This window comes from Littorina saxatilis, linkage group LG4 (genome assembly GCF_037325665.1).
Source record: "Littorina saxatilis isolate snail1 linkage group LG4, US_GU_Lsax_2.0, whole genome shotgun sequence".
NCBI classification, from domain to species: domain Eukaryota; kingdom Metazoa; phylum Mollusca; class Gastropoda; order Littorinimorpha; family Littorinidae; genus Littorina; species Littorina saxatilis.
In genome coordinates this window covers 32,716,321-32,735,306 of record NC_090248.1, presented here as the reverse complement: position 1 = coordinate 32,735,306, position 18,986 = coordinate 32,716,321, and the positions used below count along the sequence as shown (strand labels likewise).

Here is an 18,986-nt window from a genome sequence, read left to right as displayed (position 1 = left end):
TTGTACACTGTTCATGAAGATTCTGGTCATTATGATTGCTTGGTGTCAGCAGCAAATGTAAGCTTACCTGCTGCTGATGTCCTGCAACGCACAACCACAAGCTCGTCGAAGAGATCATCACGAAAAAAACAATCTTCTCCTTACAAGCAAAAGCTGGAGATTTCACTTGCAAAAAGGCGTGCAAACAGAAAAGAGGAAAGAATGAAGCTACAAAATCTTCTGCTCAGAGAAACAAGAGGGGAATATCTTCTGATCAGAGAGAAAAAAGGAGAACATTCTCGACGATGCGTTCTATCCCGGGGGAAAGCACTTGGTACTGCTTCATGTGTGGCACCAACTCCCCTGAGAACATGATACAGTGCCAGAGGTGCACACAGTGGGCACACGAGGACTGCGCTGACAGCAGCGGACAAAAGGACTTCGAAATCTGTACTTAGCAATATTTGTGTGTCTGCAAAATCAGTTCTTAAATCTGTTCTTAGTTATTTGCTTTGAGACTTTATGCGTAATGATTTTTACATTTAGTCAATTGGGCAGGTAGCCCTTTTATATCTATTTGTCAACAGAAGAGGGGTACAAATGAAGCTGCGAAATGTCGTGGTACTGCTTCATGTGTGGCACCAACTCCCCTGAGGATATGTTATAGTGCCAGAAGTGCACACAGTAATCACACGATGACTGCGCTGACAGTAGAAGACAAAGGACATTGTCTGCGAAATCGGTTCTTTGCCTTTTTTTTCTTTCTTTTTTTTTGAGGTTTTGTTTTTCAGTCCTTTTTAGACCTAGCCCTTATTTATCTTTTTGTTTTACATTTAAGGCTTACATTTTTATCCGATTTGTTATTTCCTTGGTAAAAATCAAAATATGATGTTGAAAAAAAGACATTTACATAAAATGGCTTAATCAAAATGTTATGACGTATTTATTTATCTTGTGTGTGTGGCAATGTGAGCTTGTTTGTGTGTGAATGAGAGTATGTGGGTGTATATGTGTGTGTGTGAGACACAGACAGAGCTAGAAAGAGAATCAGGGTGTGTTTGTATGTGTTCCGAGTTTGACAACACAGTGTTCCACTTTACACACCCATGCGTCCAACCTGGAACAAATGCAGACATTTTTATTATGATCAGTCTGATGAGTTGCGAGACTTTTATTTTATTTTATGTGGTTCGTTTATTTACTGATAGAGTCTAGTATGTGACAATATAAAGAACGCTTTGCAATATCCATTTTTTTGTCTGGTACGGCTGTTTCTCCTTAACTGTTCCAGGTTTAGCGACTTTCCCCCTTGAAAACTTGAAAAAAGGGAGCCCAGAAGCAGCTCACGCAAGGGCGTGTTTCCCCAAGCAGACGAATGTTCTGCATATCGCTTGCTTCTTTGAATCCAACAGCTGCCGATAAGTTCGTGAGACTCGCAGTCGTTCGTTGCAATTCAGATTCATAGAGACACAATAACGTGCTATTGCAGATACAGCGAGTCGCATTGAAATCACAAACTGACGACGAAATTGTGAAAAAAAGGAAAGTGTGTGACACTGGTCCACGATGGCTCAAGGGTAAAATAAACCACGAAATATGGTGTGTGGTTTACGCAAGCTAAATAGCCACTCAAACGACCTGTGTCATGTAATGCTGTTAAATGCTATATTGCAAGTGTGTTCCATAAGGTTATAACTGCTTTTTGTGTGAGAAGATTAAAATCGTTCTGTAAACCATTTGAGGCAGACTGGGCCTTTAACAAAACAACATGTTCTGGGTAGATAATTCATTTGAATTTTTTCTGGTATGTAACACTTGCTACATTTTTTCTATTGTGATTTTTGGTCGTTTTTAATTGGTCCCTTCCGTTTTTGTTGGGTCGATCTTGAGAGTACCCTTATTTGAGCTGCGGTCACGTGATCCCTGAAAAGAAACCTTTAATCCCTTAATCCGAAAGATGATCCAGCAAGTAAACGGCCTTTACTGGCATAGAAAGTCTGAATGAAATGACACGGGAATTAATGCTTGATTTTGGGTGCGAAATTTGTCGCAATAACGTTTTTGCGGAGTTTATAATACAAGAACGACAGAGAGACCGCGGAGAGACAGAAAAACAAAAATCAAACACGATATATTAAACTGTCTCGTCTGTCTTCAATTTTTGTACTTTCCGATTCTATTCCTAAGTCTTGCATTAAATAGATATTGTCCCGCTGTATACGCCGTTTCTGTATAATTCAGCTACCTGCAAGAATTCGTTGTCTTTGCAAGGGGCGCAAATCCAGCAGCACTGACTGGTTCTCTTTCTGCTCTCCCCTGGTTGACACGGCTGGCTGCAGATAGACTCTGGGGGTTTCCCCGTGGAACCGTTTTTCCATTGCAGTGATGACACATCTAGCACCAGGCTGTAAAGAATAAAACGAATGAGACTGACAATATAACTCAGATTTCTAATCAATAATACTAAGATTCCATTATTACACAATTATGCCAGTGGATCTTGCGAAAAACAGACATAGCCAAACAATCAAATACAGAATATCAACGACAAAAGTATGCAGGTTATTTTTCAATAAACAGGTTTGTTTCTTTGTTTGTTTCTTTGTTTAACGCCCAGCCGACCACGAAGGGCCATATCAGGGCGGTGCTGCTTTGACATAATAACGTGCGCCACACACAAGACAGAAGTCGCAGCACAGGCTTCATGTCTCACCCAGTCACATTATTCTGACATCGGACCAACACGTAGTTGACTTAGCGGGGACATAGCGAAGTCTTTTTATCGAAAATTCATTGCCGAACCTTCGTGCAGAGAGCTTCGTGAAGTCGACTTCGTCCAGTTGATATCAGTTGTCACAAAAATACCCTCTTTAAAAGAGTCACACACACAGCCCACATATTTCAGTGTAGATAATCACCTGTCCGTCCACTCGCCAACACGTGCGTACTGGTAACCCCCCTCCGGTGTCTTCTGAAACTGGTAGATGTCATAGCGTCCCATCCCGTCCCCGTTGGCGTTGAATTGCACCTGGTCTCCGGCTATGCCTGGAACACATTTGCGATATAATCAATTATATGTAGTTATTAATCCAGTTGGACCTATTTGCGGTTATTAACCCTTTCGCTGCCAATCAAAACTTCCTGACTGCCAGGGAATATTGGAGTTCGGGGTGTAATAATTCACAAAAAATTCTAGCTCCAAACTGGCAGTAGGTAGGAAAGTAAAACCTATGTTATTTTTAAAGGAAATTCAACCAAGAATCTGTTTTTAGTATCTAATCATGGAAATAATGCACAAGTGCAGGACGGGTATACCCGTCCTAAGGCAGTCAAGGGGTTAATAACGACGGGCGCCCAGTGGCGTAGTGGATAAGACATCGGCCTCCTAATCGGTAGTTCATGACTTCAAATCCCGGCCGCGGCCGCCTGGTGTGTGAAAGGTGGAGATTTTTCTGATCTCACAGGTCAACTTATGTGTAGACCTGCTAGAGCTTTATCCCCCCTCACACAAGACCAAGTGCGCACGGAAAAGATCCTGTAATCCATGTCAGAGTTCGGTGGGTTACTGTAAACCATGGTTATCCATGGTTATAGAAACACGAAAAGACGCAGCATGCTTCCCCCGAAAGCGGCGTATGCTGCCTGAATGGCGGGGTAAAAACGGTCATACACGGACAAATCCACTCGTGCAAAAACATGAGTGAACGTTGGAGTTTCAGTCCATGAACGGAAAAGAAGAAGAAACATTTTATTAATTACGAAGTGTGGTGTCCCATTATTACATTTCTTTCTTGTTTTTTTATTTTTTTTTATTGTATTTATTTTCTAAATTCATGTAGAGGTTTCTGACATAAATTTTGCCTTGCCTTGCCTTGTCTGTAGTATACCAAATCAGACTTTTATGTTGGCAGAGGTCGTCACAAAGTATTAACTTGTCGCAGATCTTAGATATAGGCTTGTGGCATGCGCAGTCACTTGTCGAGAGGAAGATTCAGACACAAAGGAATTTTTCACAAAATCCGCTGTCGCAGTTTTTTTTTGCAAAATCCGCGACAGACAGCGAACGAGAAGACGAAGAAGAAGAAAACTAATAGACACAATGAGTCCAGAATTCATCAAAACAAAAGAACGAAATTAACGAGCTTTTGTCTTAAGCACAGTAGATTCATTGTTATATATGCCTTTAAAATACTTAAAACACAGACATTTTCTCGCCTTCGTAGTCCAGTCAAGTGTTCTTTTTTGTTCATTCTGCATGGACACCTGCAGACGATTAACATTCTGAAACTCAATGCCACCAGTACGCATGAAACGCTTAGTTAGTGCGTCTCATGACTTGATCTTCTAAAGGATTAGTGTGTAGCGGGTCTCCCTCCAGGAATGTTTGGTACGTTTCTTCTTCGGACGCAGCCTGGACGCACAGTTTGAAGAGCCCTGAAGGCCGTCTTTAATTGAACCTGAAGCAGTGGCGTGGTGGTAAGACGTCGGCATCCTAATCGGGAGGTCGTGAGTTCGAATCCCGGTCGCTGCCGCCTTGTGGGTTAAGAGTGGAGATTTGTCCGATCTCCCAGGTCAACTTATGTGCAGACCTGCTAAGTGACTTAACCCCCTTCGTGTGTACACGCAAGCACAAGACCAAGTGCGCACGGAAAAGATCCTGTAATCCATGTCGGAGTTCGGTGGGTTATGGAAACACGAAAATACCCAGCATGCCTACCCAACGAAAGCGGAGTGAAGCTGACTATGCTCTCAGAGTATAGTGTGGGGAACCCAAATGGGCAAACAACCTCACACGTCACCAGAATTTCTGGAACGCTGAAGAAGAAGAAGAAGAAGAAGAAGAAGAAGAAGCTGAATTCGCGGAGTCTTTTTACCGACAACTCAAAAGCCAAAACTTCGTGCAGTAGACTTCACGAAGTAGATTTCGCGAAAGAAATGTTCCCCTTCTTCAGCGTTGGATGATGGTTGTGTCGCAAAATTAATAAAAGGCTTGAGGCCAATTCAATCAAGCTCACCGCCAGCATCACAGAACAACACAAACAAGTCGCGTGAAGCGATATAACAACATTTAGTCAAGCTGTCGGCATCAAAGTAACAGATTACCACCAACAAACAGTCGTCGCCGCGACTATATTTCAGATAGTCTCGACTAACAACACACGGGTCACGCTCGTCTCCGCGTAGCGTGCAAACGTAGTACTTAGGCCTACTTAAACCTTTGTTTGTTTGTTTGCTTAACGCCCAGCCGACCACGAAGGGCCATATCAGGGCGGTGCTGCTTTGACATATAACGTGCGCCACACACAAGACAGAAGTCGCAGCACAGGCTTCATGTCTCACCCAGTCACATTATTCTGACACCGGATCAACCAGTCCTAGCACTAACCCCATAATGCCAGACGCCAGGCGGAGCAGCCACTAGATTGCCAATTTTAAAGTCTTAGGTATTCTTCTTCTTCTTCTGTGTTCGTGGGCTGAAACTCCCACGTACACTCTTGTTTTTGCACGAGTGGAATTTTACGTGTATGACCGTTTTTACCCCGCCATTTAGGCAGCCATACGCCGATTTCGGGGGAGAGTCTTAGGTATGACCCGGCCGGGGTTCGAACCCACGACCTCCCGATCACGGGGCGGACGCCTTACCACTAGGCCAACCGTGCCGGTCTACTTAAACCTATTTTCTGTAATTCTGAGCACATTTTTAGAGTAAACATGACATATCTGTATATGTTTGAATTCAGGAGAAGATGAGAAATACAACGCAATCAATTTTAAATATGTTTGCGAAAAATCGATTTTAATCTCATTAATTAATTGCTAAGCCTCCAAACTGAAACGCAATACCAAAGTCCGGGCTTCGTCGAAGATTACTTGACCAAAATTTCAACCAATTTGGTTGAAAAATGAGAGCGTGACAGTGGTGCCTCAACTTTAAAAAAAGCCGGATATGACGTCATCAAAGAAAGTTATCAAAAAAATGAAAAAACCGTCTGGGGATATTATACTCAGGAACTCTCATGTAAAGTTTCATGAAAATCGGTCCGGTAGTTTTCTCTGAATCGCTGTACACACACGCACGCACACACACACACACACACACACACACACACACACACACACACACACACACACACACACACACACACACACACACACTTACACCACGACCCTCGTCTCGATTCCCCGTCTATGTTAAAACATTTAGTCAAAACTTGACTAAATGTAAAAAGAGCGTACCATAAAAGGAGACGTTCCTGATGTCCTGCAGGAAGCGTTTCCCCGTATCACACAACAATACAACACAACAGCGTACCTTTAAAGGAGACGTTCCTGATGTACTGCAGGAAGCGTTTCCCCGTATCACACAACAATACAACACAACAGCGTACCTGTAAAGGAGACGTTCCTGATGTACTGCAGTAAGCGTTCCCCCGTATCACACAACAATACAACACAACAGCGTACCTTTAAAGGAGACGTTCCTGATGTACTGCAGGAAGCGTTTCCCCGTATCACACAACAATACAACACAACAGCGTACCTGTAAAGGAGACGTTCCTGATGTACTGCAGTAAGCGTTCCCCCGTCATGTTCTTGCGGTGCGGGCAGTCAGGAAAGCCGTCCGGCGGACAGTGGTCAGCAAGGGCTTTGTGGACAGCGTGGGCCAAAGAGTACACAGCGTCCATCACGAACTGCACCAGGCCCTCCTGCCTGTAGCCGTTAAAATTTCGCAGGCTTTCCCTGCCTGGAGAAGAGAAGTATGTTATTGTGGTTATATCAGACTTGGGCTTTGAACTTTACGGAACAATCGAACATTTACGTTGAAACCTCGTGTTTGTCACATCGTTGTAAAAACAAAAAGCTCAAGAACAAGATAACGCAAACAACAAATAAGCCTAACTTGTTTACGTTTTGTTTGTTTGTTTGAATGTTTGTCTGTTTGTTTGTTTGTTCGTTTGATTGTTAAAGATTTGTTTTGGGTATAATTATTTCTGACACTTTTGCACTGGTGTTGACAGAATGTTTTGTTCTTGTTTGCTTTGTTTTGTATTGTATTGCTTTGTTCTTCCTTCTTACATTAAGAGCAGAGGCAGGACAGTGTTTTAAAAAAAAAGATCAATATTTCGATTTAATCACCGCTACCTAATTGTACTCACTATCCACATACTCGTCCCTTTATTGAATAACCTAGTCTCAACAGTTTGATTAATTGTTGCATTCGATCTCAACTTCTCAGCAACAAAATAAATGGTACCGGTACCAGCAATTAATGTGGGAAGATAATGACCCTCCACCACGGAATGAGTCGCATGTCACCTTAGCATGATTTTCATATTTTTACATTTTCTTCAAGACCTTTTTTATGCTCTATCCAGTTATGAAAACCGTTTTAGAAAAGAGCGAACACTTTTCGAGTTATAAGCCTGTGACGAAGGTGATCCTCACACTGATACCTGACACCCCCCGGACGTATATTAGGCCTAGCGCAGAACCGCGCAAGGTAACATCCGGCTCATTCCGTGGTGGAGGGTATTCTGATGGACATACCAGAACACTTGCTTTTCCCGCCAGTGCCATTCTTAGTACAGTTAAAAATTTCAGCCCAGAACTCGGGGAACCAAGGATTGCGTCTGTTGTTGTCTAGCGTCAGGTTCAGGAAATAGTCGTCGAACTCTGAAAAACAAGATGATGATGATATAAGTGAATGGCTGGTTTTCGTAGGATAATTTAGGCTACAAAGTATAAGACATCATAGTTTAAAAGTACAGTCCTTCCCGCGAAAACTGTTTGGTTAACTATTTCAGATCTTCCCAGGCATTTTCTTTGGGTAAGACCAATTCCGCGACTTGGAAACATACCAGGCGAACGCTGAATTGAATTGAATTGAATTAAATTGAACTTTATTTAACAAGGATTAAGATTTAAGGCTACGCCTTTTCTTACTGAATCTGTCCTTGGGACGCACAAACACACAATGATAAAATTTAAAAAGTAAAAAAAAAAATAAAAAAGGAGGTCGGAAAACTTAAACACGTGTTGATAAAGATGACGACGATGATGATGATGATGATGATGATGATGATGATGATGATGAAGATGAGGCATGATTTAGGTTGAAGAAGAAGAAGAATGGCACAAAGCACACGACAACAACAACAACACAAACAACAACATCCTGACTGCTTCTTTCGAGTTGGAATTTTGGATGAACTGCTTTTGCTGACTGAAACCGGTGTCAGTTAAAAAACATGGATTAAAAACAGAATTCCCACTCTTCACAGACAGAAGCCAGTCGCGTGTTTCTTTCAGGCGAGATATTCTTTCGGCTAGCCGCTCGCGAAGCTAGGAGGCGAGATTGTCTTTGAAACGGTTTTATGGCTAGCTACGCAAGAATTAAACACCATTGGTTGATTCCGAAAAGGTCGTCTGCACTTGTCGGTAAAAAAACATGGACAGCCAATCGGATGGGCAGCTGCGTGGCCGCCATGTTTTCTCGCCAAGCGAGCAAGCCCAAAGCTACCTAGCGTCGGCTAGCGTCGGCTAGCGTCACTCGCGGCGAGATGTTCCCAAGAAACGGTACTTCCTCGCCCCACTCGCCAATCTCGCCTGTAAGAAACAGGGGACTGGTCATTAGCAAGATCTAGATCAGCACTTTTCAGGACGTGTACGGGAACGTGTACGGGTAACGTCATCATATCTTGTTTTTACGTCACGCGTTTGCCAAGATCTGCAGTCTTGGTGGGAGCAAAACAACGCATGCATTTGGAACATTGGAGAAAAAAAGTGAGTCACGGGTGACGCAATATCTACACGTACACTTACAGGTCTTTGCTACACGTTCGATCATCTAGAACACTGTATTGATTCTGGGTATGCAACCAAGTGGAGGGATGGTTGTATTCAATGTACTAGCCTGGCCAAATATAAGATGTACTAGCCTGGCCAAATATAAGATGGTGAGCCGAATCGTGTACACGGGAAAGTCTCTGCCTTTTGATGATCTAGATGAGACGGGTAATGACGGCGGTCCAAAAAGCAGAATCCACTCGACGCAGGCCAGGAACTTTAAGGACTGGATAATGAGGTGATCGCCCAGGTCCGACCCAGGCTACTCTAAGGCTAGATTATAACAGAAATTGATTCGTCTATCTAACGGTTGCAATGGCCTAGTTGATAAGGCGTCGGCATCCAATGTGGAAGGTTGAGTGCTGAAATCCCGACTCAATCAATCAATCAATATGAGGCTTATATCGCGCGTATTCCGTGGGTACAGTTCTAAGCGCAGGGATTTTTTATTTTTTTTTATTTTTTTTATTTTATGCAATTTATATCGCGCACATATTCAAGGCGCAGGGATTTATTTATGCCGTGTGAGATGGAATATTTTACACAAAACATCACGCATTCACATCGGCCTGCAGATCGCAGCCATTTCGGCGCATATCCTACTTTTCACGGCCTATTATTCCAAGTCACACGGGTATTTTGGTGGACATTTTTATCTATGCCTATACAATTTTGCCTGCAAAGACCCTTTTGTCAATCGTGGGATCTTTAACGTGCACACCCCAATGTAGTGTACACGAAGCCTGGTGAGTAAAGGGGGGATATTTTTCCAATCACCTGCTGGTGCCTTACCCTCCTTTGTGTGTACACGCAAGCATAAGACCAAGTACGCACAGAAAATATCCTGTATTCCATCTCGGCGTTTGGTGGGTTATTACGTTATAGAAACATAAAAATGCGAAGCATTCATCCCCCGAAATTGGAGTAGGCCTGCCCAAATTTGCGAGGGAAAACGGTCATACACGTACACAAATGGTCATACTCGTAAAAAACCGATTCATGCAAAGACAAGAGTGTACATGGGAGTTGCAGCCCATGAACGCAGAAGAATCCACTCATAGGTGACCTCTGTTGATATTTCGTATGCAGCAAACATATTTTATTGCGCATTTCCGTGAATTGTGAACTACCAACTCTTTCGCCACAGACAGAAACATTGAAAACAGGATCCATCTTCACGGTTGGCTGCACATACACATGTAACTACATGGACCTGAACGTCTTCTTCAGCAAACAAATATCAAAGAATAAAAGGAAAATAAAAACTATGTTAAAACATTTAGTCAAAACTTGACTAAATGTAATGAAAAGAAAAGAGGAGAGACTAGAAACTATCGTAGAAAAGTGACGAATGACTAAAAGTTCGAAATAAACTGATTCCACTGTAAAGCGATATTAAACAACACAAACCTTCTCCCGGCAACAACTCATCTGGAAAACACCCCCACCCCCCCCCCCCCACCCCCCCGGCTGAATCATGTTAGGCACTCTTACTCCGTTTTTGGAGGAATGTTTTTTTTTTAAGTCAGAATTGTCTTTTAATTCTATCTCAGCAGAAGTCTCAGCTGATCTATGGCCTGACCTTTAACGTCCTTCCGCTTGACCAGGATGGTGATGGTGCCCACAGCGGCCTCTTCCTGGTCTTCGACGGGGTGGATCTTGGCCCCCCAGCTGTCAGAAGCCAGCAGCTTGAGGTCGTGCGTCCTGTTGAGTCGGGCCAGCGCCGCGACGAAGTGCTTCGAGTTGTCCTCGTTGGCGAACATCACCCCCACCTGTTGTATAGATCACACAGGATCGGGATTAAAAATCATTCGAACGTGTGTGTTTTTCCATTCTGTTTTGTGATTTTTGATTTTGAAACGTCAGCAGTTGATAAATCATATCTTTATTTTGCTTCAGATCTTTATTTTGCTTCAGATCTTTATTTTGTTTCAGATCTTTATTTTGCTTCAGATCTTTATTTTGCTTCAGATCTTTATTTTGCTTCAGTTCAGATCTTTATTTGGTTCAGATCTTTATTTTGCTTCAGATCTTTATTTTGCTTCAGTTCAGATCTTTATTTTGCTTCAGATCTTTATTTTGCTTCAGTTCAGATCTGTATTTTGCTTCAGATCTTTATTTTGGTTCAGATCTTTATTTTGCTTCAGATCTTTCTTTTGCTTCAGATCTTTCTTTTGCTTCATATCTTTATTTTGCTTCAGTTCAGATCTTTATTTTGCTTCAGTTCAGATCTTTATTTTGCTTCAGATCTTTATTTTGCTTCAGTTCAGATCTTTATTTTGTTTCAGATCTTTATTTTGCTTCAGATCTTTATTTTGCTTCAGATCTTTATTTTGCTTCAGTTCAGATCTTTATTTGGTTCAGATCTTTATTTTGCTTCATATCTTTATTTTGCTTCAGTTCAGATCTTTATTTTGCTTCAGTTCAGATCTTTATTTTGCTTCAGATCTTTATTTTGCTTCATATCTTTATTTTGCTTCAGATCTTTATTTTGCTTCAGATCTTTATTTTGCTTCATGTCTTTATTTTGCTTCATATCTTTAATTTGCTTCAGATCTTTATTTTGCTTCAGATCTTTATTTTGTTTCAGATCTTTATTTTGCTTCATATCTTTATTTTGCTTCAGATCTTTATTTTGCTTCAGATCTTTATTTTGCTTCAGATCTTTATTTTGCTTCAGATCTTTATTTTGCTTCAGATCTTTATTTTGCTTCAGATCTTTATTTTGCTTCAGATCTTTATGTTGTTTACTTCGCGAGTTGTCCTCGTTGGCGAACATCACGCCAACCTGTATAGCAATCACACAGCAATGGGTTTTAAAATCATTCGAGGGTTTTAACTTTTTTTTTTAAACCATTCGTATGTTTATTCTTGTTTTTGAAACGTCAGTAGCTTATTTGCTTCAGATCTTTATTGTGTTTATTTCGTGAGTTGTCCTCGTTGGCAAACATCACACTCACCTGTTATAGGAAGCACACAGCAATGGGTTAAAAATCATTCGAGTGTTTTTTGTTTGTTTTCTTTCTTCTTCTTTTTGTTTTAAACCATTCGTATGTTTGATTCTTGATTTTCAAACGTCAGCAGTTTATTTGCTTCAGATCTTTATTTCGTTTATTTTGCGAGTTGTTCTCATTGGCAAACATCTCGCCGCCCTGTATAGGAATCACACAGGAAATGTCACTTGAATGTTTCTTTTTTTGTAACCAATCTCAATTTGGATTCTTGATGTTGAAACGTCAGCAGTTAATAAATCAGTTCCTTATTTTGCTTCAGATCTCTATTTTGTTTCAGATCTTTATGTTGTTTATTTCGCGAGATGTCCTCGTTGGCAAGCTTCAAGCCCACCTGTTATAGGAATCACACAGGATCGGGATTAAAATCTTTCGAACGTTTAATTTTTACATTTAGTCAAGTTTTGACTAAATGTTTCAACATAGACTGGGAATCGAGACGAAGGTCGTGGTTAATATATATATGTGTGTGTGTGTGTGTGTGTGTGTGTGTGTGTGTGTGTGTGTGTGTGTGTGTGTGTGTGTGTGTGTGTGTGTGTGTGTGTGTGTGTGTGTGTGTGTGGGTTTGTGCAGGTGTGTACCTTAACTATTTTGGCGACCGGGTAGGGAGGCCGGTCAGTCAAAAAAATGAACCGTTTAATCACCAACGCAAAGAGAAACATATCTCCCTTTTCCAACAAAACAAGAACGCTGAGGCGTAATTAACCATTCAGTCAAGCAAATTGATGCAGGCTAAAATACGCCCGTTTTCCTTTCGCCAAACACCATACAACTATATATTTTTGGAATCAGGACAAGATAAGGAATAGAGGAATGGTATTTGTTTGTGTTTTCATCTCACAATAAAGAAAAAGGCTATTTAACGGTTTTCTTCATTTTAAGTCTATTTCAATCCAACACAACAAAACTTTATATTTTCGGATACAGGAGGCAATACAGAATACAATGGTGTCACCTTTGTGCTTCAAATATCGACTTTTAAGAAATCGACAAATTTCGCTAACATTGAGTGAACATTTTATAAACGAATTGTCAAGGTACCAAGCTGAAATGCAATTCCATAGTCCGCACTTAATCGAAGATCATGAAACGAAAATTTCAAAGAAATTGATGAAAAACTTTAGCCGTGAGAGTGCCGCCTCAGCTTTTGCAAACGGTCAAATATGACGTCATCAAATAGCACTATCAAAAATCGGAGAAACATGACAAAAGCAAATGCCCCCAGCAATGTATGCATCAATTTTCAAGAAAATCCGTCGGGTAGTTTCTGAGAAATGCTTGTCACACACACACACACACACACACACACACACACACACACACACACACACACACACACACACTCATACACATCGGGAGACAAACCTCACTCTCCGCCAATGTTAAGACATTCAGTTATTACTTGACTGAATGTAAAAACACGTAATATAAGGGCACGTAATATAAGCGTTCGCTTGAGTTCGTGACCCTATTATTTCTCGTTTTACTACTGTACCATGTTTAACTGAATAAAAAATTGTTTTATTTTGTTTTCTTTTTTTTAAATAAAGAACGCCGAGGCGAGATTAATCATTCTGTCAAGCGATGGCACTGAAATACGCCCGGTTCTCTTTAACTCTCTGGGACAAACACAGAGAGAGAGAGACAGACAGAGACAGAGATAGAGAGACAGACAGAGACAGAGGCAGGCAGGCAGGCAGGCAGGCAGAGAGAGAGAGAGAGAGGGGGGGAGAGAGAAAGAAAGAGAGAGAGAGAGAGACAGAGAGAGAGAGACAGAGAGAGAGACAGGCAGGCAGGCAGGCAGGGAGGCAGGCAGGCAGGCAGAGAGAAAGAGAGCGAGAGAGAGAGAGAGAGAGAGAGAGAGAGAGGTCAGAGAGAGAGAGAGAGAGAGAGAGAGAGAGAGAGAGAGCAATTGCAATGCTATGCGTCTTTTTCAAACAATAAAGAAAGTCACTATACGGTTTTCTTCATGTTAAGCCCATTTTTCAATCAAACACAACAACATTTTATATTTTCGAATACAGGAGGCAATTCAGAATACATTGGTGTCACCTTTGTGGTTCAAATATTGACTTTTAAGAAATCAACAAATTTGGCTAACTTTGAGTGAACATTTTATAAACGAATTGTCAAGGTACCAAGCTGAATTGCAATTCCATAGTCCGCACTTAATTGAAGATCATGTCATGAAAATGTCAAAGAAATTGATGAAAAACTGTAGCCGTAAGAGTGCCGCCTCAACTTTTGCAAACGGTCAAATATGACGTCATCAAATAGCCCTATCAAAAATCGGAGAAAAACGACACAAGCAAATATCCTCAGCAATGTACAGTGTCCGGCGAAAGAAACGCAACTCATTCACGCCCACTGTTGCAAGTGATATTTCGTCATTTTCAAATTGTCGTAAAATATGAACCAGATGTTACATAAAAAAGGAAGACAGACTCGTGGAGACTACTTTATTGGCTGTACGATTAATGCATATTGTAATTCAATCAAGTTGGCGTTTGAATGAAACAGATCCTGTGATTGGTCAGAATGCCCCAACTCATTAAAAATTACCGGTCATTTAATTAGAATTATTCGCCAAAGCGTAACATAATTACAAAAATTAACATAAATCACTTAAACGGTGTTAAAAGGGTTGTTTGGGTAAAAGCTCCTTCGCACGGAATCGCGTTATGATTTGTTTTAAAATCGGATGCTTTTTGTGACCACGTGTCTGTTTTACACGAACATGCTATAATTAGAAAAAAAAATCCTGCTCTTTTTTCTTTTTTTCTTTTTTTTAACCAGTGACCTCCTAGCGCTGTGCTTCGTGAGAAAGTAGGCTACTATGAAGCCAAACGCATACGTCCCCCCTCCCTTAACACATACATACACACTAATAAACACAAATACACACACACACAAACACATCGCCATCGATACACACTCGCACATAAATAAACAGACAAACGAACAAGCAAAGTCCCGAAGATGTGCAGGTCCGCTTCGCAGTGCTGAAACAGACGCCCACTGTCACTTTGAAGATCGTTGTCCCAAACTGCGATAATGTAACGATTTGGCGAATAATTCTAATGAAATGATCATATTGAGAAATGAATTTCCTCCAAACTTGTCTTAACCTGGTTGAAAAATATACATTTTTACGAATTGTGTTGCGCCTGAAGGAGCTTTTTCCAAACAACCCTTTTTAACACCAAGTGATTTATGTTCATTATTGTAACTATGTTACGCTTTGGCGAATCATTTAATTTAAATGATCATGTAAGGAGATGAATTTCCTCCACAACTGTCTTTACCTGGTTGAAACATATGCAATTTTACGAATTGTGTAGTGAGTCGAACTGACATGCTCGCCTGCAATCACGACTCGCTTGACCCCAACCCTGTATAACACAGTTTATGAAAAGGTAAAACAAGTCGCGTAAGGCGAAAATACAACATTTAGTCAAGTAGCTGTCGAACTCACAGAATGAAACTGAACGCAATGCAATTTTTCAGCAAGGCCGTATACTCGTAGCATCGTCAGTCCACCGCTAATGGCAAAGGCAGTGAAATTGACAAGAAGAGCGGGGTGGTAGTTGCGCTGAGAAGGATAGCACGCTTTTCTGTACCTCTCTTCGTTTTAACTTTCTGAGCGTGTTTTTAATCCAAACATAACATATCTATATGTTTTTGGAATCAGAAACCGACAAGGAATAAGATAAAAGTGTTTTTAAATTGATTTGGAAAATTTAATTTTGATAATAATTTTTATATTTTTAATTTTCAGAGCTTGTTTTTAATCCGAATATAACATATTTATATGTTTTTGGAATCAGAAAATGATGGAAAATAAGATGAATGTAAATTTGGATCGTTTTATAAAAATTTTTTTTTTTTACAATTTTCAGATTTTTAATGACCAAAGTCATTAATTAATTTTTAAGCCACCACGCTGAAATGCAATACCGAAGTCCGGGCTTCGTCGAAGATTACTTGACCAAACTTTCAACCAATTTGGTTGAAAAATGAGAGCGTGACAGTGCCGCCTCAACTTTCACGAAAAGCCGGATATGACGTTATCAAAGACATTTATTAAAAAAATGAAAAAAACGTATGGGGATATCATACCCAGGAACTCTCATGTCAAATTTCATAAAGATCGGTTCAGTAGTTTAGTCTGAATCGCTCTACACACACACACACACACACACACACACACAGACACACACACACATACACCACGACCCTCGTCTCAATTCCCTCCTCTACGTTAAAACATTTAGTCAAAACTTGACTAAATGTAAAAAGGAAAACGATTAAATAGTATGCACTAATCGTACAGCCAGTAAACTATCCTCCACGAGTCTGTCTTCCTTTTTTATGTAACTTATCGGGTTCATATTTTACGACAATTTGAAAATGACCAAAATACACTTGCAACGGTGGGCGCGAATGAGTTGCGTTTTTTTCGCCGGGTACTGTATGCATCACTTTTCAAGAAAATCCGTCGGGTAGTTTCTGAGAATTGCTTGTCACACACACACACACACTCATTTACACATACATACATACATAATGATACACACACATACATCGGGAGACAGACCTCACTCTCCGCCAATGTTAAAACATTCAGTCATTACTTGACTGAATGTAAAAAAGAGAAAAAGGAAACGGAAAAAAATGGAAGAAATCCGTAACAGGACAGGTTTGAAACAAACAAAAGAAAAAAAGCTGTACATTATTCAAAAAGATTACAGCCCACCTTTGCAGAATGAGCGACATGAATCTCCTGAAAACAGTGAAAAAAATATATTTAATAAAACAAAAAATGCGAAGAAAATAGGGAAGAAAATAAACAAAGACATTACAAAGGGTTTCAAGAGGTTCCATTGGCCTTAAACCACAGGGAGAGAGAGCGAGAGCGCGTGGTGACACGGGGGTGGGACATGGATACCGCCTCTGGGTCAGCACACAGTTGACCCGTGTCCAACCCTACTGCGTCATCGAAACATTGGTCATTGAACGCGTTATAAAAAAAAACAAGTCGCGTAAGGCGAAAATACAACATTTAGTCAAGTAGCTGTCGAACTCACAGAATGAAACTGAACGCAATGCAACGCAGCAAGACCGTATACTCGTAGCATCGTCAGTCCACCGCTCACGGCATAGGCAGTGAAATTGACAAGAAGAGCGGTTTAGTAGTTGCGCTGAGAAGGATAGCACGCTTTTCTGTACCTCTCTTCGTTTTAACTTTCTGAGCGTGTTTTTAATCCACACATATCATATCTATATGTTTTTGGAATCAGGAACCGACAAGGAATAAGATGAAAGTGTTTTTAAATTGATTTGGACAATTTAATTTTGATAATAATTTTTATATATTTAATTTTCAGAGCTTGTTTTTAATCCGAATATAACATATTTATATGTTTTTGGAATCAGCAAATGATGGAGAATAAAATAAACGTAAATTTGGATCGTTTTATCAAAAAAATTTTTTTTTTACAATTTTCAGATTTTTAATGACCAAAGTCATAAATTAATTTTTAAGCCACCACGCTGAAATGCAATACCGAAGTCCGGGCTTCGTCGAACATTACTTGACCAAAATTTCAACCAATTTGGTTGAAAAATGAGAGCGTGACAGTGCCGCCTCAACTTTCACGAAAAGCCGGATATGACGTCATCAAAGACATTTATCAAAAAAATGAAAAAAATGTATGGGGATATCATACCCAGGAACTCTCATGTCAAATTTCATAAAGATCGGTCCAGTAGTTTAGTCTGAATCGCTCTACACACACACACAGACACAGACACACACACACACACACACACACAGACACACACGCACATACACCACGACCCTCGTCTCGATTCCCCCCTCTACGTTAAAACATTTAGTCAAAACTTGACTAAATGTAAATACTTGACTCACGTGTTGCAGATTGATCATATAACATACATGAATAATATTCCAAAAACTTTTTTTTGTGTGTGCATTAAAACGAGATCTTTGTTTCTAAAACCATATGATAGACATTGTTGTATACCATTTGTCAAATTTTGTTTTGAAAATGATGAGTTTTGCATGAGTATTGTTCGAGCAAGACATGATTTGTGGCCAATCGGAAATCGGAAATTCCCGTTATTCGTCACGTTCGTGTCCTATTATTCAAGATGTTTCAACCCCCAGACGTACGCGTTGACGTACAAGTTCACTTTAAATTGAAAATGTCTTTGACAACAACTGAAACAAATTTAAAAATATGTTATCTGACTAGTGTACACACCCATGCTTTGTAAAAGCTCCCATGCTTCGTGTATAAAGGTCCCAGGTCTCACCAGCACATTTCTTCGACGTCAAGTGTTAGGTCGAGACGCGCATCCTCATGTGAAACCTTTCATTGAGCCGCCTTTTGGCTTCTTTTTCCCCTGGCTAGGTGGGTAAAACGTGTAAAGGTAATATCTCCAGTTTGACTAAAGTTAGGAACATACGCCCCACAATTCCAAGCTACTCACCAAATTTGAGCTCAATTGACACAAGTCTAAACTCTAGTGGGACAAACGAACAAACAGACAGAGCGAAACCTATATCGCCACTTTATTTACATAAAGGCGGCTATAAAAATAAGAATTCATTTGGACACCGCCGATATTTCTTGTTAGGAAACTATGCACACAAAAAACACACACACAAAAGTTGATATTGATGCTAATTTGAGACATACTACGTACCTTTGCTGGGTTGCCCCTGTCCAGTAGGGCTTTTATGATGCTTTCGTAATCCGCGTCCTCCGCGTTTCGAGGGATGATCTTGGACTCTGCTATGCACACACCTGCAAACACGGGTACAAACACATTGTCCCTGAGAATCACTGCCAGGCAAATCGTGGCGCCCAGAGTGTAAAGCCTGTCCTTAAAGGCACAGTAAGCCTCCCGTAAACCATCACAGAGCTCCCCGAGCGTCTACATATAGTACAAGCATACTTCCATTTGAATGCTCACCGAACGGGAACATCCTGGCTGCTTTCTGTCGAGCGTGAGAAATTTTCAAAGAATTTATTTTCGTGGACTTGGCCTCAACAGCAATGGCGCCTCGTTTTGGTGCTGGACGGCTGTTATGAATACCGGAATTCACGCCCGGACAGTAAG

The 18,986-nt window shown here is 40.7% G+C and overlaps 1 protein-coding gene across 1 annotated transcript in view; it reads right to left on the bottom strand.

The window, feature by feature from the left end:
• Positions 1-18,986, bottom strand: part of LOC138965566 (metabotropic glutamate receptor 7-like) — a 50,121-nt gene that overhangs the window by 11,584 nt on the left and 19,551 nt on the right. The window contains exons 4-10 of the mRNA XM_070337751.1: positions 18,570-18,670; positions 10,409-10,598; positions 8,535-8,586; positions 7,528-7,712; positions 6,521-6,724; positions 2,898-3,024; positions 2,225-2,384 (exon numbers count right to left, since the gene is read on the bottom strand). Of these exons, the coding sequence (XP_070193852.1) occupies positions 2,225-2,384; positions 2,898-3,024; positions 6,521-6,724; positions 7,528-7,712; positions 8,535-8,586; positions 10,409-10,598; positions 18,570-18,670 (1,019 nt within the window). The remainder of the gene's footprint in view (positions 1-2,224; positions 2,385-2,897; positions 3,025-6,520; positions 6,725-7,527; positions 7,713-8,534; positions 8,587-10,408; positions 10,599-18,569; positions 18,671-18,986) is intronic.